General features: G+C 31.1%; 3 protein-coding genes and 1 long non-coding RNA gene across 4 annotated transcripts; 2 read left to right on the top strand and 2 right to left on the bottom strand.

Annotated features, from left to right (window-relative positions):
* The first annotated feature begins 3,851 nt into the window (after positions 1-3,851).
* Positions 3,852-4,970, top strand: LOC123923693. Its single transcript, XM_045976410.1, has 3 exons — positions 3,852-4,107; positions 4,382-4,451; positions 4,632-4,970. Exons 1-3 carry the CDS (start codon positions 3,957-3,959, stop codon positions 4,774-4,776), a joined length of 366 nt encoding a protein of 121 aa, XP_045832366.1. The 5' UTR covers positions 3,852-3,956; the 3' UTR covers positions 4,777-4,970.
* Positions 4,971-5,205: 235 nt separating this feature from the next.
* LOC123923692 (SNF1-related protein kinase regulatory subunit beta-2-like) lies at positions 5,206-8,680 on the bottom strand. Its single transcript, XM_045976408.1, has 5 exons — positions 8,481-8,680; positions 8,126-8,399; positions 6,939-7,096; positions 6,516-6,684; positions 5,206-5,756 (listed from the first exon to the last, which is right to left on the bottom strand). Exons 2-5 carry the CDS (start codon positions 8,270-8,272, stop codon positions 5,451-5,453), a joined length of 780 nt encoding a protein of 259 aa, XP_045832364.1. The 5' UTR covers positions 8,273-8,399; positions 8,481-8,680; the 3' UTR covers positions 5,206-5,450.
* A 7,380-nt stretch (positions 8,681-16,060) lies between these two features.
* Positions 16,061-18,434, top strand: LOC123924070. Its single transcript, XR_006814578.1, has 3 exons — positions 16,061-16,535; positions 16,725-16,844; positions 18,015-18,434. It is a non-coding gene; the product is annotated as an uncharacterized LOC123924070 (long non-coding RNA).
* Positions 18,435-22,406: 3,972 nt separating this feature from the next.
* LOC123920862 lies at positions 22,407-23,784 on the bottom strand. The gene is made up of 2 exons (XM_045973190.1): positions 22,828-23,784; positions 22,407-22,478 (listed from the first exon to the last, which is right to left on the bottom strand). Exons 1-2 carry the CDS (start codon positions 23,782-23,784, stop codon positions 22,407-22,409), a joined length of 1,029 nt encoding a protein of 342 aa, XP_045829146.1.
* Positions 23,785-24,248: the final 464 nt, after the last annotated feature.

Here is a 24,248-nt window from a genome sequence, read left to right as displayed (position 1 = left end):
ATCTCTTACAAAAATTTCCGGATCTCAAAATTTGCGGCTCCTCTTCTAACTCTATCGCTCTATTCGGTAAAAACTAACGAATAGCTGATAAGCTAGCTTATAGCGGATGAACTTATAACGAATAAGCTAGCTGATTGAATTTGAAGTGTTTGGTAAAATTAGCGGTTGAACTAGCTTATAAGTATGAAATTACATAAAAGATATGTGTTTAATTAATATTTTATTTTTTCAAGTAAGATCATAAGAGTAAAATTGAAAGAAAAGATGATAAGCTATAAGATATAAGCTCATAAGCCACTTGAAATAGCGTTTGAAAAATAAACTATATATAAATTAATAAAATAAATTATAAGCTCTTTTTTTAAAACTGTTACCGAACAGCTTATAAGTATAAGCTAATAGTGAAAATACTTCTCACTATTTTCCTTCATTCTTATCTGCTAATACCATAGAAAAAAATCACTTAGAAATTACACTTTAAAATGCAAACCATGTTTCAGCATAGTCAGTGGTAAGAATCCTATAGACTATAATGCTCTCGATTGATCAAAAAAAAAACTACATTAATTGGTGGCAATGACATGTGCTCTTGTGTTGTGAAAATGGTGAAATCAATTTAAATTCCCTAAAATAATTAGGGGGTTTGTTGAATTAAGATTTTCAAAGACTATTTTGTCAATTTTATTTTTTTTTGAAGATCTTAAAAAAATTTGTGGAATTATATTGCCTTTGTGAAATTTTAAAAGACTTTTCTTTTACAATTAGGATTTTTAATGCAGAATTTTGATATTGAGATTAAATGAAGAAATTGGGGGTTAGGGTTTTGAGTTTGTGAAATTTGGGAGAAATTGGATTTTTTTTTTTGGTCTATGGGAGAAATTGGATTTAATGATGAATGTTATAAAGAGGTGATAATTTTTTTTTGGGTTGAAGATGAATGTTTATGGATTGGTGATGAATTTTAATGTTTTTGACAAATTTTAACAAAAATGAAATCAATAAATAAGTTAAAGACCTCTCGTAAAAAAAAAGAAGTTAAAGACCAAAAATTCAATTTAACATTTATTACATCTTTTTTCATTATTTTTGTAACTTTTTTTTTTCTTATAATATATTGAATCTTTCAAAATCATAAAAATTCATAAAGTATTTTTAAATCTTAAAAATTCGTGTTAGAAATCTATTCAAGTCATTATGTGATAATAATTCTGATTGTCAAAATTCTTTTAAAAACATTTTTTAAAATCTCACAAAATCAATACATAATATGGAGATGGATCACTTGAAGATGCGACTCGTATTGAATTTACGTTAATTATTAAAAAAAGAAAATATTTTTTTTTGGTAATATACGTTGATTTTTTATTAAAATATTTTTTATGATCAAAATAATAACTTAATTGACACTAGTTTGATTAAATTAACATATGATAAAGATGTGACTCGTACTAAATTGACGTTAACAATATTATTTTTTTAACTGTAAAAATGAAAAGTGACGTAATTTTTATTTTTAAAAATTATTATTGATAGTCAGTAAGATTTCTGATGATTTAATTTTAAGCACTAGTCCACGGTGATTTACTTGTTAAACTGGTGTAGCATTAGCCTCCAATACACCCCCTAAAGAGTCTCACAAAATCCACTTCATGAAAAAAATCACCAAAATTTATAGATTTTTGAATATCAAGAGGTGTTTTATAACTCCTGAGAAATTTCAATTAAATAACAATGATTTCAAAAAAAATCTTGATTATCTTATTGAAAACATTAGATTTATTTAAAAATCTATTAATTTAATTTTATAAAAAATTTATAAAAGTCTTGATTGAATTTTATACAAGGAGATTTGACTTATTCTTCTTAAATCAAAATGAACAAGGCAAAATGAAATCAAAATCGAATATATTAATAAAAGCAGAACCAAGAGGTCTCCTCAGCACAAGCCAAAATGGTATTTTCCGTTAATTGTGTACAAACAATTACACCCTTCATTCATTTTTAAGTGTCGTTTGAGAATCGTGCACACTATTCATATAACCTACTTTCACCATATTTTTTTTTATTGATATATAAAAATAAAGGTTAACATATAAGATATTGTTCAATTTGTCTCGATGAGTATTTTCAAAATATAATTTTTTTTCATAATTTTTTATAATATATAATTAAAGATATTAGTGATTAAAGTTGTGCATTGACATGTGTGTCGTAATCTAAAATAACACTTAAAAAAGAACGGAGGAAGTAATTGTTATAAAATAAAAAAAAGACTAATATCTCGAACAAAAAAAAGACTAATATTTCTTAAATTATAAATGTGTCATATTAAATATAATAAAGAGATTATACCCAAAAAAAAAAATTATAAAGAGATTTGATTTATTTCCGTAACATAAACTAGAATGAAACTATTTATTCCATTGAATTAATTATTAATAAATTGCTTTTATAATTTAGTTATGAGCAAAGATAATAGATTAATTTTGATACATATATAAGAACCTAACCGATCAAAGGTTAACCCACAACAACTATAATTGTAAAGTTTGAAAAGAAAATAGTTAGTAGTCACTATACAAAATGAGATTCGAATTGTTTTCTCTTCTCCTAGTTGTTTTCATGGCATTTGTAGCTGCGAGGGAGCAAATTTTGTTGGGTGGTTATAGCCCAATCAAAAACCTCAATGACCCACATGTGATTGATATCGCCAAATTTGCTGTTACCGAGTTCAACAAGCAAATTGGAGCGACACTAAAATTCGATAAAGTTATCAAAGGTGAATCTCAAGTTGTCGCAGGCACCAACTATCGTCTCATTATTACCACTAGCAATTCCGTTCCTAACACTTACCAAGCTATTGTGTATGAGAACCCAGGGGAACACGTCAGGAACCTCACTTCCTTTACAATAGTTAAGACTAATTAAATGTTGGAAGTTTAGTCATAATTTTATAACATCTTTTCCCTGGCTTTATTATTACCAATGTAATTTTTGATTTTGCATATCATTATAAATTGTGGATCTAAATATCTGATATGATCCTATAATTACAAGCAAAGTTCTTTGTGATTATAGTTTTGTGGAAAGTTCACGAGTTTTATTTATACTTCGAGTATTTGAGGCATTTAGTTTTGTGGATAAAATTGAGAATTCAGGGGTATAAAAGAAGAAATACGTAGCTGGGAGAAAAAATATCTCTATTTAAAAAGAAGGTATTGTAGGGTGCGATGTAAACAAAAGATAAAATTTGACCTGGTTGTTTTTTGGTGTATTGGGCTTGGCCCTTTTGTATTTCAATCCAACATGTTTTTGAGAAGAGATTTACTTTTGCCACCTACCAGTTATTCACGCGCCCTATGAGTTTTCAATTTTATCATTTCTTTACTTAAGTACCAGACGTTATAAAAATGAGAAATTTTGAGGAAAAAATATCCTACATGAAATTCAATATTTTAACCAACTCTCTACTTAATAGCGAACATTATAAAAATGTGAAATTTGAGAAGAAAAAAACACCCCCGCCTGACATGAAATTTTCTCATTTTTATAACATCTGCTACTTAGATAGCAGATTCTGTTCGCTACTTAAGTAGAGAACTAGTAAAAATGAAATTTTTCAGAAAAAACATCCTCCTACCCTAAAATTTTCAAGATTAAAAACGTATAATCCGCTACTTAAATAACAGACAAAAATATTTTAGTAATTTTGTAGGATAACCGAAGAATGAAAGTAGGGTGGCAAAAAGTAAAGGTTTTAGGCGTCAAAATTTTAAGAATAAAAAAGCCCCACTCTCGTGTGTGTGTAGAAAAGAAAGAGTTCATAAGCAAAGAATGTTGTCCACCACGTGGAAGAGAGGTGATCAATAGGTGAGATAAGGATAGGACATGTGTGATAGATAGATAGTAGAGAGAATGCCTCATAGAGTAAGCACACAACAAAGAACCACAAAAAAATGGCTGCCATTGCCAAAGTGACTCTTCCATCTTCTTCCCTTACTACCTTCAAAACTTCATTTCTTCCTAAATCACCATCACTTTCTCACAGCATTGCCATTGTCTCCCCAAAGTCAACTACTCTTGGACTCAAAGTTCATGCTAAATTGGGTAACATTCAAACTCTAATTATATAATATCCTCTTGTTTAATTAATTTTCATGCATTTTTTATCATTCCTAAGTTGTTGAGATCATTAACTTATTTTTAATTAATATAATATATATATTCAACATAATTACACATGAACAAAACTCGTAGATAGACTACAAGTTGCGCCGTTAAATCTTTTTGTATAGCCAAACATATTAAGGTTAAAACATAGAATAACCTTAACCTGAATACTAATTAATATGGCTTTGTTGTTATATATTTGTATTATCAGGTGGTCGAGATGAAGATACAAAGACAGGAGATAAAAAGAAATTCATAACCAGAGAACAAGAACCAGAACAGTATGTAGTAACTAACAACAATTAATTAAATTCTCAGTTTATTTGTTTATTGGTAGACGAAATGGCAAGGACCACCTGAAATTCACACACAACTGCGAGGTCCTGAGTTGGAACCTGAGCGAAGGTGTCCCACCTAATAATATCGGTATTGTCAATTAAGATAATTTAATTTGTGTGCAGATATTGGCAAACAGCAGGAGAGAGGGAAGGAGAGAATCCAATGAAGACACCACTTCCTTACATTATCATATTTGGTATGTCAACTCCTTTTGTAATCTTAGCCATTGCTTTTGCAAATGGTTGGATTAAGGTACCAATTAGATGAGACATTAGACAACAAACAAACACTTCCTTGTAATGTGCACATCTTCATTCTCAACAATTTTAATTTAAGCACTTAAGTAGTAGTACTATTCAATCTTGAGTAAATAATTTATTTACTTTTTTCACATATGTAACGATACGAACATGTTGTCATCGATTCTTATAATGAACAAGAATGTTGGATTGAGAAAGCTATTTCATTGTAGTAGTTTGATGAATGATAACCCTACATTCGAACTATAATATAAAGGAACTACAGTTACTCTACAGTCAGTCAGAAACGTACTCATTGTGTGTTTATTGTTTGCATTTATTGTTTCTTTACTCTTTTGAATCGGTTGTTTTGTTGTTCTAACACAATTCTGGATACCTCTCCTTATGTTAAAGGATTTAAATTCCGGCTTTGAATATATGTTATCGGAGAGCATAATAGAGAAAGGGGGAAGAAGGGTTTATATATTTTAGTGTCATCCATTATAAGCCACAGATTAGTGATATGAATATGTATTATATATGTTAACTGCAAGAATAACTAACAACACCTAAAGTTGTTTAAATGAAAATAAATTCTTAATTTACCTATTCCAATCTAATTTATAGAATGAACTTAAAAAATGTTCTAAAATGAACCACTTAAAGGAAGTTCAATAGCAGGTAAATAAACAAAATGCTGCATCATGTTTCCCTGTGAAGGGACTTGTAGAGTACTGTAGTGACAAATTTCTGTTGAAACCTTTGAGTTGATCTTAGTGCGACAAATTGATCACCATCAGATTTGTATAGATGATTCAGTTGCGTGTGTGGGAAACTAGGGACTTGACCAGCATTACTTGTCGAAGCCTCTTCTGTTAATGTCACCGGTATTTGTGGTGGTAGTTCTGGCGGTGGCTTGTTGGATTCAATTTCATATATGTTGTCGTAACTAGATACCGGTGATGGTGGATCTGCAACTTCATTTTCTACTCTTTGTGGGATATAATCCTGTAAACAATAAAAAAAAAACCAGTAGAAGTTACAATTAAATCCCAACCTCTAAACTTACATAATGCATTATAGATCATATTGCACCTGATTTGAGGTTCTTTACATATTGTTTACAGGACAGTAGGTTTCGGTTCAACGGCGTCAATAGTTTTGTTCTGAACCTTACTAGTTTAACTTGCATCTCATAGTAGCATAGGTTTGTTTTATGAGTGCTTTTCTAATCCAATGTATTGTATTTTGAGGTATCTCATAGAAACAACGTGAATGTTGGACAGCAGGGGATCCTGGTCCATGAGTTCCCCTCGGACTTCATCCTGTTTTGTGGGTAGTTCTTCATATGAAATTATATCCTACATGTACTTAGGCTATTTGTGCGGCCGGTGTGCAAATGTTAGTAAGTTAGCAGGTACGTTAGTTTTTAGAATTTGAACCTTTGACGTTTAGCTTAAAACTCTTAGGTGTCCCTTAGCTCACCAGCCGAGCCACAGGACTATATTGGACACATGAATTAGTACATACAGAATACATATTCTCCTTTAAGCATAAGGAAACACATTCCTAGAACGATATAACACCAAATGTTACGAAAAATAGCATAGCAGCACGAAGGCAACGCTACAAACGCGATAAAGACCAAATTGAATTGATTATCATGCTACTGGTGATAGTAATAAACATCACATATGAATGTGTAATTGACTAGATCATGTGTATGTATAATATTTATGTATCAAAAAAGGTAAACCAAGAAATTACCTGCAAATCCAATATATTGTACCCAAAACCTGAATCTTGATTAAAACCTGATGGATATTCTGGAGCATGTGTCCATTGACCATCTACATTGAAACGGTAATAATAGATATCTATTGGAAGAGTTTTCTCAATGACAAAGTTATTTTCACCTACATTCTGCAAGGCCTCCCTACAGAACAAAGAGTAAAAAATTGTATGTAAAATAAAGAATTAATTGCATATTTGCTCATTTAAGTTTACAGGTTGTCACGTGGAGTTTTAGACGAAATTAACTTAAAATTTAATGAAACGAAATTAACATCACTAACCTAAGGATCAACTTAAAAGTTTTTTAACATAAAAAACCAAATATGCTTTTAAATAAAAAAAGAATGCAATTAAGCGGAAAATAAAATAAGAAGTAAACAAGTATTGGTTAATTACTCTGTTTGCCAGTTGTTCCATGATCCTGCAATAGTAACATTGATGCCTCCATGAAACCATGAGATCCTTACAGTTTTGTACCTTTGATGAATCACTGTTTCTACATATGACAGATGAGGTTGTGCCATCATTCCACCAGGTCTTTGCATGCCAGGAACCTTGAAATCATGTATTTCAAATTCAATTCTGATTTTATTTTGCTTCAGTGTTAGAATATAGTACAATGTAAGAATAATCTATTTTCTAATAGAATCAATTTCTGATTTTATTTGCATCAAATATCATTAATTTCTAATTTTGGTACTTGGCGGAACAATTTTATTTTTTGTTCAAATCTTGGTGTGTTTCAAACTGTATATCTTTCTTAATTTATTTTATTTTTTCACTCAATCTTTCTTATTATATTTTCACTCAATCTTTCTAAACTATAATATAGTCTAAACAGATAAATTCTTAGGTGAGTCATCACTTAAGTATTAATGATTAGGCACAACCAATCATCGATTTTTTAATACCAAACAATTTTTTTTCTTGTAATAGTTAACGGAATAGTTAACGGAGGGACTATATCAATTAAAATATTACTAACCTGAAGATTCATAGTTTAAACCCTATAGACTAAACATAATCCACTAGCATTTTGACTATAAATAAAAGCATTACTAACAAGTGATTAGATTTAATTTAAGTGGTTAATGAGTTTTTTGCAACATATCCTTTTGAAGAATCCCAATTTTATTCTCGAAGAGAAACAATTTTTGTATGAGATTTTACTAATCCCTCGATCGAACACCAAATTACCAAAATCCCTCTCATGTGAACCAGCCCTAGCCATCTAGAATAGCATCACACTTCTATAGAATACTCAATTTTCACTCAATTGAACAATTTTGTTTACTTCTCCCTCTTAAAACTAAAACACATCCTATGAATTTAGTTGCAAACATGACCCATTTAGAGTTTCCTTAAAAATTAAATCCTTATACAAAAAAATCATAATCTTAAACAAAAAAATTACTTATCATGGTATTCATTCTATTGAACACACACACAAAAAAAATAAAAAATCATCCTCACTCCTCAAACACACAAAGAAATAAAAAAAAAAATTTAAATAAAAACCCATAATTTCTCTTAAATGAAAGAAATTGAAAAAAATAATTAAAAAAATCATGTGTCTCTCTAACCTGTGGCATGACAAAGGGAGCTACAAATCCATTGGTATTAAGAAAAAGTATCTCAGAAGGCACAAAATTCATCTCTTGTTCATCATCTTCAAATCTATTAATTCCGGAAGTTCCTTCACCATCTTTTCCTCTACTATTACTTCCCATCACAAACTCAAACCCAATTTTTTTATAGCAATAACAGTATCAACTTTCCTCAGAATCAAACTATCCATCACAAAAACAGAGTAAGGTAGATGAAAAAGAAGAAGATATCCATGCTCAACAAGAGAAACTGCAAGAAAACAGAACAATTTGTCATACATAGAATAAATCCAAATTTGTTTACATAAATGGAACAAAAAAAAAAACTAACCCTTGAAAGTAAACTAGGAATTGTTTTAAGGTAGAAGAGTGACATTGTTGTTATAGAAACAACAATTTTGTTTTATGTTTTATTTTTATTTCTCTCTCTTTCTATTACTTTTTTTTTTCCTTCTCTCTGAGCTACTTTTCTATGACTTAAAGTAACTGAAAAAAAATGTAGAGTACTATTGATTGGTTTTATTCTCCAATGAATTTGGAAGATTCCACGTTGGAATAATTATTATGACCCTGGTTTAAATGAGAATGTTCCCCTGCTATATGGTATAGAGTACAACCAAACTATGGGTGATTTGATTCGGTTTTGAGCATAAAAGTCATCCTAACTGCGAGATAAAAATGCATGCGAGTTATGAGTAGTGTTAAAACTCTTAAAAAAATGTTTTGCCACCCATTGAATCTCACAAAACTCGAGGAATTAACCTCTGCAGTTACGAGTAGATGACATTCATTTATACGCCTAAAGAAAGTATAATGATGGATTGTTATCTCTCTACCGTAGCAAGTTTCATGTCATAGTTGATATATATGTTATTAATTTGAGATTAAAAAGTTCAAATTTTAAACTCAATTTAGTACCATAAAAAAATTTCGATGGTTGATTTAAGATTGAACATTCCTGACGGTCCATAAATCATGATCCGTCTAATAATATGCACATACTTTTTATTATATATTATTTTTAATTGAATTGGATTAATATATTTTTTGGGGTAAAGAAATTGAACACTGCAATATATTGGTTTGGTATCATGATGGATCACAGCAGCTAAATCAACTTGTTTTCACCTTATCGTATTATTATAATAAAAGTAAAAGAATATGTGAAACAAAATAATAATGAAAAAGGGTTTAAATTGCTAGTTGTTATTTAACTTTTACTTAGAGCATAGTATTGTGCTTACATTTTATACAGGAAAGTATGAGTTGTTAATGGATTTTGACATGTTTGGTTTTGTCTTTTTCTATCTTGTCTTTTGCATGATAAAGTTTAATCAATTCAATAGTACTTGTGAATTCTTTTGCCAACAATAAAAGGAGTACAAATCAATAACCATGACATGACCATAATATTAATTTGGAGGCTTGATTTTTTTTTATTAACCCTTTAGTTTCTAAAGAAATGAGACCGATAATCCAAACTCCGATCATCTTGGGAGGAATTTAGACTCGATCTTTTTTGTTTTTGGTCAAACTAAGCATGTTCTTTGATGAGCCATAAAAACACAATTGTAGTGTCATGTGTCCATTTTTAATTATGAAAAGTATTATACAGGTAACTATTTTTTTCCTTCCAATTCTATTATTTAGTCAAACAATATATCAAAATAGTGCCTTTTTTTAATAGAAGTTTATCAAAAATATTTCATTAAGTGGTTGAACTTAATAAAATAACTTTTATTAAATTTTACTTAGATGTCAAATAAACTCTCAATAAGACAAAAATACTATTTTTAGAGGTTTAATATTTCGGATTGAACCAAGCCCAATCTAACAAAGTAACACGTCTTTTCAAGACCACTAGCTCATTACGTCCTAGAGGCGCACTCGAGCATGTTTTGTGATCAAATCAAGTTAGTTATATGAAGATCAAATTATGATTTGTGTACAAGTGTCATCTAAAGAAAAATGTCTAATAAAAAATTTTGTCAGAGAAACGGACCTAATTTCTCTCCTTTAAATGCTTACCTATGAATATAGCCTATAGGGCTATATATACACTATTCTAAACCTCAAAAATCTTCACACTCACGACTTTTGCTTACATGATCGTCAAAGTGTTTACAAATACATCATTTCATATGAAGAAACCAACGTTCTCATCTCTTCGATCATCACTCAAGCCGCATATCTTAGGTCTAGAACATATTAGTTAATAAAATTAAAAATTTAGAGAATACATTTCCTTTGTACCTCTGACCCAAAGGGTAAGCATCACAAGTTATTTTAATATTTCTTGTTCATGTTTGTTTAATGTGATTTTTTATTGTTGACAAGCAATGACACATGATTTGCTGCCTTATAACTATATAGTACACCATAGCATATAAACAATGCAGAAAGAGGGACTTTCTTATATTCTCTATATACATTGGGCTCCTATTATTGAATTCACCGATATGATTTTATCTTTTTCTATGCGTGTGCTGTGCTCCCTTGAAACCAACAAGAAGTTGCACTTGTAACATCAAGCAGTGACAAAAACCCTTGTTGGATGGCTTTGCCTTTGTGTTAGACTGCTCTTATTTGCCTATACATATAGTTGGGGCAAGGCAAAATACAAGGATGCATAAGCCGTTAGGTTTGGTCTGGTGGTGAAGAGTTTGAATAGTATGCTAGAGGTGTTGGGTTAGATCCCCAGCTCCATTGTAAACAAAAAGAAATACAAGATCCATGAAAGAAAAAAAATTGAAATGCTTGAGCCATCAAATAGAATATATATATATTTTTTTTTTTGAAAGAATCAAATAGAATATTTTATTCTCATAAAAAAATGTTTTATTAGTTTAATTTTTATATATTGTACGTTTTAAAAAAAATCATACATTGTGTAGGCGCAAAAAATATTACACTATTAGTAAATTACAATTAATGATAGATATAAATTAAAAAATATAGTTATAATTAGGGGGTGTTTGATTCGTAAAACAACAAGGACTGGACAGAACAGTACAAAATAAGATAATACAGGACATGACAAAATTGTACCAGAGAGATATAGAGCGATAATATTTTTTAATTCGAAAATAAAATGGGTATTTTCGTATTTTTTTATAGTTGTAGTGTAGACAAAAAGTTGTACTGTGGTTTAGTGAGGGACAAAAATTCTTGTTTTTGTCCTGTCTCTTGCTACCTAATTTGTCCAGTCCCATACTCGGTTTTAAATCAAATAGGGTACAACAAAAGTTGTACAGTCCAGTCCCCAATTTTTTAGCCGATCAAATGCACTTTTAAAGTCAAATATTTGTAGTAGTTTAACGAAATAGTGTAAATATTTTTATTACTAACAATGTAAATGAATTACATTTATATTTTCTATAGAGTTGTTAATGTAATCGACAAGAAAAATATCATTTTTTTTCTAAGTAAAGCTCATGTTTTATTAAATTAAAGACTATTTTATTTTATTTATTGAATTAAGAATAGATACACACTCCCTCTTTATGCACAAAGAAGATAAATAAATACACACTGTTCGTGGGTTTAAAAAGACACTCTTTTAATGAAATATTTTAATTCATCAGTGCTATAATAGCCATTTAACTTTGATTTTTAATTTTTTCATTTTTTTTTTTATTATCTCATGAACATGTGCCAAAGTAATCCACAAACTTTGTTGAAGAGGTTAAGAAGGGTGCAGAGAATCTATCGATATATTTGATGCATCCTAGCTAGTAGTATATATGCGTGATGAAATAATAGTTGCCAAGTTAACCCAATTTTTTTTTTTTCTTTCGCCACCAGTTTAATTTGATTAGGGAGTCAGTTTTGACAACAAGTGTAGTTTCAAACCCCTTCTGATCGCAGTTGCGAAGAATCGAACCGTGATCTTCGTTATCAAATTTAACGTCAAAACCACTTGATTGGTAACTCAAATAATTTCTTGTACAACTGAAAGTAGATCTTTTCTTGTAGCATATATGACTACTTTTGCTAATTTAAGATGCAACGTACAATAGCATCTAAAGATTCCAAAAATCAAACAACCATGTGAAAAGCTATAAGTTAAAGCATGAATGGTTTTTTTTAGTGTAAATCGTGTATCTTTTGCGCACAATTACAAAGACTACTTACTTGAATTTGTGAAATTCATGTGGGTGACCAATTTTCCTTAAAAATTTGAAGTCATAACCCTAATTTAAGGTAAAAAATTTAAGCATTTTTGAATACATGAATGGATTCTTGTTTAGGGCTTTTGTTATTGTACAACTAGCACCAGCTATACCGTGGGGTCTCTCATATAGCAAAGCAAAGTCCCCACCCCTATAAGTATCTTTCTTCACATGTGGTTTGTTTATTAGATTTCTAATTAAAGGAGTGAGCATAATAATAGGAAGTGCGTGAGAGCATGTCTTAATCCCACTAAAGTTTGTGAGAGCAAATTACGGAGGAAGTGCGCATCTCCCTTTTAACCATCCAATCAATGATAACTAACTCAAAGTAAAATCAGTTGGTAACCTATTCTTAATTGTCTCAAAGTTCCTTAATCCTTGCTAGGTGTAAGGTGTCAACTAAACATTGGTAAAAGAGTCTAATTTAGTATTATTTCTTCTCTTTAAGTCCATCAAAAAGTAAAATAAAACCGTATATCAATGAGAATTTTTGTTTTAGTTATAAAATTTCTTTTTATTTGAAGAATATAAAATTTCTTTTTATTAATCTGACTTTTGCAACTTGTTATGTGTTTGAGCCGATAATGGTTTAAAGAAATGTTCGGAATAATAAGCTCGTGCTTAGCTTGTTGATGGTTTGTGTAATCGACAGATGTTTCACTGGTGTTCACCTATTCTGATTACTTAGAATTTGTCTGTTGACAGATATTTTACCGGTGTTTTTTTTTTTTCTTCTTTCTTTCTCGCTTTTCCTTTCTTTGTATCTTGTTATCTTTCACTAAGACAATTAATATTGTAAGAGATGATGAAGTGGAAACCAAAGCATGAATAATAAACTAATGGAACTAAATTGTTTTATTATAGGGTGCACAAACACGAGCTGTATCCGTTCATTAGGGACATGTTCCAAAGGTGAACCAACAGAAAGTATTTGCTAGTTTTTTAGATGCCGCATCTAATGAACTGCCAAAGGTGTGAAGAGTTAAATAAATTTGCTTCTCTAGGTTGAAATAATGTTTTTTTAGGTTGCCCTTTTGAAAACACTTGGTATAATAATTTATACAAAATTACTCACATGAATAAATTTATAAATAATGTAAAAATTATCTTCACGGCAACTTTTTTTTAGTAAATACACGAAATGATAATTCACATATACAAAATGGAAGGATCGAAATCCGAACTCCTTTTATTAGTTGAACTAGGTTTTGGGAATTTTTTTTACATCTATATGAACTACATATGACTGATTTTTATTAATAAATTACCTATAATTCTTTTAAGTGGGTGGTGATTCGTTATTTTGAGAATGGTAGGTGATTCATATTCAATAAGACAAAGGAAATTAAATTTCCACCCAATCACTATCATGACTTATGGAACTGGAATAAGCACCTTGGGTAGCTGTCAACTTGGAGGCATAGTCATCAAAGTTTATTTTATTTTATATTCCCCATCTTTAGGTTTCTTGGTGAATCTTCAAAAGGCTTTTGCATCGTTAAAAAAACTGTCCTATGTGACTTTGAAATAAAATATGATTTTGCATTATAAGAAAAGGTCAATACAGGAAACACTTTGAGTGTGATGGCCAAGAAAAATATGTGAACTAACCATATGCTGAACCCACAAGTTGCAGTCTATTAGGTAGTTGATTGTCCCATGCATAGTTACAAAGGATTGTTCGCAAGTTTAATTCGGATCGGGGGTCAATTATTGAATCAAGTGGTTCCAGCCCCTCTTAATTGCAGTTGCGGGGGATCGAACCGTGATCCTCCCTACCAAGTTCAGCGTCAATCACCACTGAACCAACTAACAATTGGTAAATGATTGTTTTATTGTAATCACTCATTAATTTCGTACCATTAACTAGTTTTTTTTTTTTTTTTACGCAATTAACTAGTTAAATTATCATAATTGGCTATTATACAAATCTATAAAACTTTGACTTAAGTCCACATTTTTGGGCCAATTTTTTTTATTACTAAAGGAACTTCACTTTCAAAAATTAATTTTTCCTTAATTTTTAAAATTACATTTTTTTTTATTATACAAAGTTGCATCTGTTGAGAAAATCAAATATTTAAGTATTCTTAAAGGACTAATATAATGATATTAAATACTAATGTAGTTATAATACTATAAATATATATTATACTAATGAAGAGAATGGAGAGAATGGAGAAGTTTTATGAGATTACTTGTTGCTCTCAAGAGTGTCTTTTACATGATCCAAATGGTGGTATTTATACTACTAAAACTATGAATACAATAACTTAGATTTACTATTGCAAGTTGACATTTACATTGATAATTTTACATTACTATTTTAAGTTGACATTATAGATAGATATTTCAACATTAATAGTAACCAATGTCTTTCAAGATAATTTTGTTGATTTTCCAATTTATTATAACACTCCCCCTTTGAAATATCTATCATGGTGCTTTATTGAAGCTTGGTCGAGGAGATTGTGATGGGAACATGTGCTGCCTCGTTAAAAACCTTACACTACAACAATTGTTGTCTTTGGCAACAATGTTTTATGCAACATGTAAAAATTGTTACCTAAAAGTGGCTTAGTCAACACATTATGACTGTTGCCAGTTCTTTATAGGAAACGCTAAATAATTGTTCCCTTAAACTGAAAAGGGAACAATTACGGACTGTTATTATGATATTTCTTTTGCAATAGTTAACAACTGTGCCCCTAGATATTTGTGGGAACAATTTTTAGCTGTTACATTATTTATGAGAAAAGGCTACATTTATGCACTGTTACTTTTAATATTCAACATTACAAAGTTTTTTATTTAAGTTTATTTTTTGAAAGATAAATATTTGACTATGTTATTATAAGAGAAATTCTTAGGTGAGCCATCACCTATATAAGAGAAATTCTTAGGTGAGCCATCACCTAAGCACTAATGATTAAACACAAAATCAATCACATAATTACAACTAATTAATATATTAAATAATTACAAATAATTAATAGAGAAACAACTAAAATTAAATCTTTATAAATAAGGAAAGAAAAAAAAAGTTATATAAAAAAACATGTGTTGTGCACTTTATTAATTTTTTTTCTTTCTAATTGCTCTTTTTTTTTTCTTCTAAGCTCTCTCTTTTTGTTTCTAATTTCCATGTTTCAATTATTTTTATGTGAACACTTCAATGATTAATACATTGTCATGTTAAGTATAATGTCTTATCATATTTTGATACTATAACTTATATTTACATAATTTATATTTTAAAGAATTTTCCGTATGGAATAGCGGTGTCCAATAAATAACAATACAAATTCGGTACTAATAAAGAATATACCTTATTTTTATTCATTATTATTTTTGTACTTTTAAAAAACTTATGGACCGTTCAAAACTCCAAACTATTATGAATTTGTTGGATAAAAAAATAGTGAATAATTGATAAACAAACTTAGTAAAATTAACGGTTGAATTATCTTATTAATATAGTGCCATAAAAATATTTAATTTTAGTAAAAAAAATATTTAATTATTTTCAAGTAAATAAAAAAAAAATAAAAAGAAAGCTTAGTATGTAAAGAAGGAAAAAAAATAATGAGCGTGAAAAAAAATAAAAAGAAAGCTTAGTATGTAAAAAGAAAGCTTAGTATGTGATTGGTTGTGCTTAATCATTAATGATTAGGTGAGGACTCACCTAACAATTTCTCTAATTATAAAAATAATAATAATAATTTTACTTCGGTACAAAACACTAGTCCAATTCCCTCAAAAAAAAAACACTAGTCCAATCTAAACACAAAACTCCACCGTGTGCCTTCCTTCTCCTTCGTCTCCTACTCTTCAAACACCACCGCAAAATCGAAAATCTACCTCAATCTGTAGCTCTCTAAATTACCTCTCACTGTTCAATCCCTAGATTTTTAGGGTTTCAGATCTATATTCCCTTTCACCATTCAAGCCCTAGCTTTTTAGGGTTTTCGATCTATTCCTCTTCCTCGTGTTTTTTCTTTGACCAAAATTAATGGCTTCAATCCGAAAGACCCTATCTCCCCGACCTTCTTAGTGGCGTTATAGTTTCAGAGATTATCTAGCGGCGTTGGTGGCTACGATAAGGGTTTCATGGTTGATCATGTAAGCTTTAGCTTAAGCATGAACACTGAGAAGGAATTAACAGATTGTAGATCTGAATTTGTTGAAGGATTTTTTCTGGTTTGTGGTTCTAGGTTTGTCTGTTCTTTTTTCTTCTAGTTTGTTTTTCTGGGTTTGTTTGTTTTTGTTGTTGTGGCTGAATTTTTTAGGTTAATTTGGTTATGAGATATCGATTGTTTGGCTATGAGATTCTGGCTGAATTTTTGTGGCTCAATTTAATGTTAGGAAGAAGCATTTTAATGTTTTAACTCACTGTTATGCAGGTATTTTGGTGGGGTTTTTGAAATCAAGTCATGTGTGAATCCACTTAGATAAGGGAAAACATCTTCTAGAGTTCTAGCAAACTATATTTTGTCAATCTCAAGTCATTTTGCAACACCAAAGTAAGCTTAGTTCTCGTGGTTAAATAATGTACATTCCTTTTGTTTGTTTTTTCAAAGAAGGTGCTTGATGAAATATCTACTTATAATACTTTGTTTAGGCTAAGCTATGTTTATTCTCTATGAATTCGAACTTCTATGTATCATGTAAGTAATGGTAAAGTATTTCTTTTAATGTTAAATTAAATTAAATTAAATTAAACTATGCCTCAATATTTTATTCCTTTGTTGATATTGTTATTTCCCTGCCATGAGTTCCAACAATATATCTGCCTCACGACCTTCTTGAGAAATAACAAAAAGAGCACTAAGATTGCATATGTTATATGTTACCTATGAGAATTCAGACAGAGCAGACACAACACTCTCAAAAGAAAGAAATAGTTTTAGTTGGTTATCATATACTTATATTATTCCTAATTCTTAATGTTATGGTGCTGCTATCCGTGTTTTAGCTTGTGGGGAGATGAGAACTGCCTTTCTAGCTTCGGAAGGCAGTAGCGGTGGGATTCTTTCTTTGCGAAACAAGTTTTTTATTGCTTCAGTCGCAGCAGATTGCTACTTTCTTTGGATGTGGTTTTGCTATCCAGTTTCAATTAGGTGCTGCTGTGATCTGTTGTGTGTTTTGGTGTTGCTATCCGGGTTGGTTTGTCGAGTAATTGGATGTCTATGACAGTATTCTTGGATGCTCTGCTATTTTGTGTTGTTCAAGTTCCCCTTGGTTTAATTTGGTTTTATGCTATTTTGTATTTTGTGTGGATGCCATTAGCTTATGTTTCTCTCTGGTGTGCGCCCTTTGTGGCCTTGTGTGGGTGTTGGTAGGTATAATGGGATTGGTTTTAGCGATGTGCTCCCTTCCCCCTTACAATGCTATACAACCTTGGTTTTAGCGATCAATAAAATTTATAGTTTAAAGAAAAAATGGTAGATTGGCAATTATATTTTAACATATACTAGTTTGTTGTTCTTGTGAATATGATCGTTTGTTGTTCTTGTATAGTTAAGAATAAGAGCAAATGCATCAATTATTGGAGAACTCAATTTAATTGGGTTTGAAACGTTCAAAAATAGTTTATAAGTATGTTTGTGGTAGTATGCTATCTTTGATTGATGTAGTTTTGGGTCCTCATTATGTTTTTGTTCAGCTATTGATTAATTAAGTTGGTGTAGCAGGTTTTGCATTGGAGAAATACGATGAAAAGGAATTACGATCAAAGAAAGGTTGGAATTGATAATGATCGTTTAAAGAAAGTAACATAAGGCATGTTGTAGGTGATTCTTCGTATGATTAAGTAGCCAAGATTGTGGGGGTATTGAAAGGAAATTTACTATTTTACAGTTTGCTCAATTTTAGTTGTATTTATAGTTTTGAGAAAATATTGTCTTAGTTTGTATTAAAAAGTCATGGGAGCATTAACCATGACTTTAGGTGTTTTATAGTTTTTTATTTGAATAAGTCTTCAGGTGTTTTATAGTAGCAGTACATGTTTGCTACTTTTTAGTACCCATACCATAGAGTGGAGGTACTCCACTATGCATTTATGTAATACTATACAAATATTTGAATAAAGGATTTCATGTATTTTTGCCTCATTTTTATTTCAAATGTATAAATTGAATATTAAATTTGGTCAAAATATTTTTAAAATTATTGTCTATATTAATGCATATTTAAAAATATGTTGCGTTTGTAACCAAAAAAAAAAATTTAAATAAAAAAAAATATGTTGCCTATATGTAACAGGGACACTTGAAAATTGTTCCCTTTGCTTTAATCTTTTGGTAACAGTTCTGAAGTGTAAATAGAATCGGCAACGGGTAAAAACTGTTGCCTAAAGTTTGCTGAACAACTGTTCCCTATTTCCGATAGCTTTGGCGACGGTTTCTAAAAGTGTGCCCAAAACGCGAAAAAACTGTAACCATAGATAATAGGTAACGCTCGCTTATAAAACGGGTGGAAACTGTTCCCTATACTTTTAGGCAACAATTTTCATGGTTTAGGCTACAATTTTGAACTGTTGTCTAAAAGCGTAAATGTTGTAGTGTTATTAGGAAAAACCCATTGGGATAAAAACCTCAATAAGGGAAAAAGAGTACAACATTATGCTCCCCCTTAACCAAGCATAGGTAATTCTTCTTCAAATGTCTCGAAGGTGACGCATTCCAATACTTCGTACGTGTTTCTTGAAGACTGATGTGGAAAGTGCCTTTGTAAAGAGATCGGCCACATTTTCACTCGAACGAATGTATTGAATATCAACCTCTTTGTTTCTTTCTAGCTCTTGTGTGAATGAGAAGAATTTTGGAGGGATGTGTTTGGTTCTATCACTTTTGACGTAACCTTCTTTCATCTGAGTAACACATGCAGCATTGTCTTCATACAAAATTGTTGGATTCTTATCAGTTGGTAAACCAGACGTTCCTTGGATATGTTGAGTTACTGATCTCAACCATCTACATTCTTTGCTAGCTTCATGGAGGGCAATTACTTCAGCATGATTTGAAGAAGTTGCTACAAGTGTTTGCTTTTGAGATCTCCATGATATTGCGGTGTCACCATATGTAAACACATATCCAGTCTGTGATTTAGCATTATGTGGATCTGACAAATATCCTGCATCTGCATAACCAAGTAAAACTGGTTTTGTATTGTTAGAATAAAACAAACCAAAATCAGAAGTACCTCGGAGATATCGAAAAATATGTTTTATTCCTTTCCAATGTCTCTTTGTAGGACATGAACTGAATCTTGCTAGTAAATTCACTGCAAAGGCTATATCAGGCCTTGTACAGTTGGCAAGGTACATGAGTGCCCCAATGGCACTGAGGTATGGTACTTCAGAGCCAAGATCTGTTTCATTTTCTTCCTTAGGTCTAAACGGATCCTTTTCAACATTTAATGTTCTGCCCATCATTGGGGTACTCAAAGGGTTGGCTTTGTCCATGTTGAATCTTTTCAATACCCTTTCTGTATAGTTTGATTGATGTACCAATATACCATTTTTAGTATATTCAATTTGCAAACCAAGGCAGAATTTGGTTTTCCCCAAATCTTTCATTTCAAATTCTTTCTTTAAGTAATCTCTTGCTTCTTTAATTTCTTTATTGGTACCAATGATATTTAAATCATCAACATAGACAGCGATTATTACAAAACCAGATATTGTTTTTCTTATAAAGACACAAGGGCAAATAGGATTATTTACATAGCCTTCTTTAAATAAATATTCACTCAGTCTGTTATACCACATGCGTCCTGACTGCTTTAACCCGTATAATGACCTCTGCAACTTTATTGCATACGTCTCTCTGGGTTTTGAGTTTTCAGGCATCTTAAATCCTTCCGGGATTTTCATATATATGTTACTATCAAGTGATCCATACAAGTAAGCAGTAACAACATCCATGAGATACATGTCCAATTTGTTAAACACTGATAAACCAATTAAATAACGAAAAGTAATGGCATCCATAACAGGAGAATATGTTACCTCATAATCAATTCCTGGTCTTTGGGAAAAACCTTGTGCAACAAGACGAGCCTTGTATCTTACAATCTCATTTTTCTCATTTCGTTTTCTTACAAAGACCCACTTATACCCAACAGGTTTCACACCTTCAGGTATATCCACAATGGGTCCAAATACTTTTCGATTTTTAAGAGAGTTTAACTCAGTATTTATCGCATCTTTCCAATTTTTCCAATCATGTCTATTTTGACATTCATTCACAGTTTTGGGTTCAGGATCATCATTTTCGTTTATGATTTCACATGCAATTGAGAACGAAAATATTTCATCAATGTTCATACCTTTTCGGCTCCACAGATTTCCTGTATTAACATAATTTATTGAAATCTCGAGATCATTCTTGTTATCAGCTTCATTATTAATGATCTCATTGTCATCATTTTGTGCTTCTTCGAGAGCACAATTTTCAATCATGGATTTGTTGTTATCTAGTGTCTTTTCAGGATCACTTTCAATCATATTCACCTTTTCTGTTTCTTTTCTTTTTCGGGGATTTTTGTCTTTGGATCCCATAGGTCGGCCACGCTTCAAGCGTGCCTTGGATGTACTTGCTACATCATTTGTTTTTGAAATATCAATTCTAGCTGGGACATTTATAGCTGGTACATGTGACTTTGTCACTCTTTTCAAATCAGTGAATGAATCTAGCAGTTGGTTTGCTAAATCTTGTAAGTGTACTATTTTCTTTACATTTTCTTCCCATGATTTATTATATGGGTCCAAATGTAATAAAGATGGTACATACCATGTTATTTCATTTTCTATGTGTTTATTTTCTCCCCCTAGTGTTGGAAATTTTGTTTCATCAAAATGACAATCAGCAAATCTTGCCTGAAAAACATCACCTGTTAAAGGTTCAAGATATCTAATAATAGACGGTGATTCATACCCTACATATATTCCCAATCTCCTTTGAGGTCCCATTTTTGTTCTTTGTGGTGGAGCTATTGGGACATATACTGCACAACCAAAAAATTTTAAATGGGAAATATTTGGTTCCTTACCAATTGCAAGCTGATAAGGGGTGTGTTTATGATCAGCACTCGGCCTTAGACGGATGAGTGCTGCAGCATGTAAAATTGCATGACCCCAAACAGTAACTGGTAGCTTAGTTCTCATTATTAATGGTCTAGCTATATATTGAAGACGTTTTATTAATGACTCAGCTAAGCCATTTTGTGTATGCACATGAGGAACAGGGTGTTCAACAGTGATTCCTACTGACATGCAATAATTATTGAATGATTCTGATGTAAATTCACCAGCATTGTCAAGTCTAATTTTCTTTATAGTATAATCAGGAAATTGTGCTCTTAATTTAATTATTTGTGCAAGAAATTTTGCAAATGCCATATCACGACTTGACAATAAACAAACATACGACCATCTACTAGATGCATCAATTAATACCATAAAATATCTGAATGGTCCAGACGGTGGATGGATAGGTCCACATATATCACCTTGAATCCTTTCAAGAAATGCAGGTGATTCTGTATGAATTTTGCCTGGTGAATGTTTTGTTATTAGTTTTCCAAGAGAACAGGCTTCACATGGTTTATCCTCTTTTGTAAACTTTAAACCTTTCAAAGGATGACCATGAGTACTTTCAATTATTTTTCGCATCATTGTTGAGCCAGGGTGACCTAAACGGTCATGCCATAAAATCATAGTTTTGGGGTCTTCTTTTACTACCAAATTACATTCAATTTTATGTATATATGTATAATGTAATCCCGAAGGCAATTTTGGTAGCTTTTCTAAGGTTTTCTTCTTTCCAGAAACATTAGTAGTAATATTAATATATTTCATATTGCCTTCAGTTACAGTTTCAGTGTCAAACCCTTGACGATATATGTCATTAAAACTCAACAAATTTCTCTTTGATTTAGGAGAATATAAAGCATCATTAATGACAAATTTTGTTCCATTTGGTAACATGAACATAGCATTACTTGTCCCTTCTATTAAATCAGCAGGTCCTGAGATGGTATTTATCACACCTTTAGTAGAATTTAAATCATTGAAATATTTCTTACTTTTGAGGATCGTGTGGGTAGTTCCACTGTCCGGGATGCAAATGTCTTTGACATGTTCCATGTCTGACCTTCTTAAAATAAAATCAAGATTAAAGATAGGAAAACAATAAATCAATATAATACATTCAACATTATTATTCAATAACCAAATATTACACAATGCCCACCACATAAGTCATACATATACATATTATTAAGTAATTCAAGCACACCACACAAGTCACACATATTATTAAGTAATACAAGCACACCACACAAGTCACACATATTATTAAGTAATACAAGCACACCACACATTATTCAAATACTTAATTAATTAGTTACTTAATTCATATTCATTTCATTTTCTTCTTCAACAAAATCAGCAGCCTCAAGGTAGGTAGTATCATTATTGGGTTCAACTTCATTAAAATTTACTTCCTTTCCCTTTTCTTCAACAGATGCCCTGTATTTTTTACACAGGTGTTCTGGTGTCCTACACGTCTTAGACCAATGTCCATTCTTTCCGCATCTAAAACAGATATCATCACGGTTCCTTGAGGGACCTTCTTGGATATATTTACCTTTACCTTGATGATTCTTATTATTTTGGTCATATTTAGGAGGCCTATAATTATTCACATATCCTCGTCCACGACCTCTACCACGAAAGTGGTTTCGACCGTGATTTCTGCCTCGACCATCAAAATGAGCTTTACCCCCTCGTCCTTTATGACGATTATGGCCACCACGCCCACGATTAAATGTTGTTGCATTTATTTCGGGGTATGCTATTGTTCCTGTGGGACGTGTCTGGTGGTTTTTTATCAAGAGCTCATTGTTTTGTTCTGCCACCAAAAGAGCTGCGACCAAATCAGAGTACTCAGTAAATCCCCTCATTCTATATTGTTGTTGCAACAATACTTGGGATGCATGGAAAGTTGAAAATGTTTTTTCCAATTTCTGTTCTTCAGTTATAGCCACACCGCAAAATTCTAATTGTGCAATAATTTGGTGCATGGCAGAGTTATATGCAACAACACTTTTATAATCTTGGAACCTTAATTTGTTCCACTGATCCATTAATGAAGGTAACAGGACTTTCCTCTGATGTCCAAATCTTGCCTTAAGTTTGTCCCATAGTATTTTGGGATCCTTGGCATTTGAATATTCTGTTTGTAATCCATCATCAAGGTGGTGTTTAATTATCCGATTTACTTTCGATTTTTTCATTGCTAATTCCTGTGAGTCAGCTGTTTGCACCTCTGCATTATCTCCTTCTAGAATTTTATCGAGCCCCTCACATGCAAGGTACTCAGTTAAGTTGTTGTTCCATGTTATGTAATTATCTCCGGTTATGTTTAGAATTTTGAAATGATGCTTAACGTTTGACATGTTTATATCTAGTGGTGGTAAATCACTTCCGATAGAAACGATCGTGCTGATAACGTGTTGAGAAAATCAAATATTTAAGTATTCTTAAAGGACTAATATAATGATATTAAATACTAATGTAGTTATAATACTATAAATATATATTATACTAATGAAGAGAATTGAGAGAATGGAGAAGTTTTATGAGATTACTTGTTGCTCTCAAGAGTGTCTTTTACATGATCCAAAGGGTGGTATTTATACTACTAAAACTATGAATACAATAACTTAGATTTACTATTGCAAGTTGACATTTACATTGATAATTTTACATTACTATTTTAAGTTGACATTATAGATAGATATTTCAACATTAATAGTAACCAATGTCTTTCAAGATAATTTTGTTGATTTTCCAATTTATTATAACAGCATCAACATTATTTTCTACATGGCATATTTTATAGGGCCACAAAATTCTTGAC

Source organism: Trifolium pratense, linkage group LG4 (assembly GCF_020283565.1).
Source record: "Trifolium pratense cultivar HEN17-A07 linkage group LG4, ARS_RC_1.1, whole genome shotgun sequence".
Taxonomy (NCBI): Eukaryota; Viridiplantae; Streptophyta; class Magnoliopsida; order Fabales; family Fabaceae; genus Trifolium; species Trifolium pratense.
This window is presented reverse-complemented; position numbering and strand designations above follow the sequence as displayed.

Bases quoted from the DNA above. Each gene is read 5' to 3' on its own strand.
- LOC123923693 (XM_045976410.1), top strand. From the start codon at position 3,957: ATGGCTGCCATTGCCAAAGTGACTCTTCCATCTTCTTCCCTTACTACC. The intron at 4,108-4,381 runs GTAACATTCAAA...TTGTATTATCAG, and splicing joins CAAAGTTCATGCTAAATTGG to GTGGTCGAGATGAAGATACA. The intron at 4,452-4,631 runs GTATGTAGTAAC...ATTTGTGTGCAG, and splicing joins AGAGAACAAGAACCAGAACA to ATATTGGCAAACAGCAGGAG.
- LOC123923692 (XM_045976408.1), bottom strand. From the start codon at position 8,272: ATGGGAAGTAATAGTAGAGGAAAAGATGGTGAAGGAACTTCCGGAATT. The intron at 7,097-8,125 runs GTTAGAGAGACA...CATGATTTCAAG, and splicing joins CTCCCTTTGTCATGCCACAG to GTTCCTGGCATGCAAAGACC. The intron at 6,685-6,938 runs GTAATTAACCAA...TTTGTTCTGTAG, and splicing joins TGGAACAACTGGCAAACAGA to GGAGGCCTTGCAGAATGTAG.
- LOC123920862 (XM_045973190.1), bottom strand. From the start codon at position 23,784: ATGTCAAACGTTAAGCATCATTTCAAAATTCTAAACATAACCGGAGAT. The intron at 22,479-22,827 runs GTAAATTTTAAT...TATTTTAAGAAG, and splicing joins TTGAAGAAAAGGGAAAGGAA to GTCAGACATGGAACATGTCA.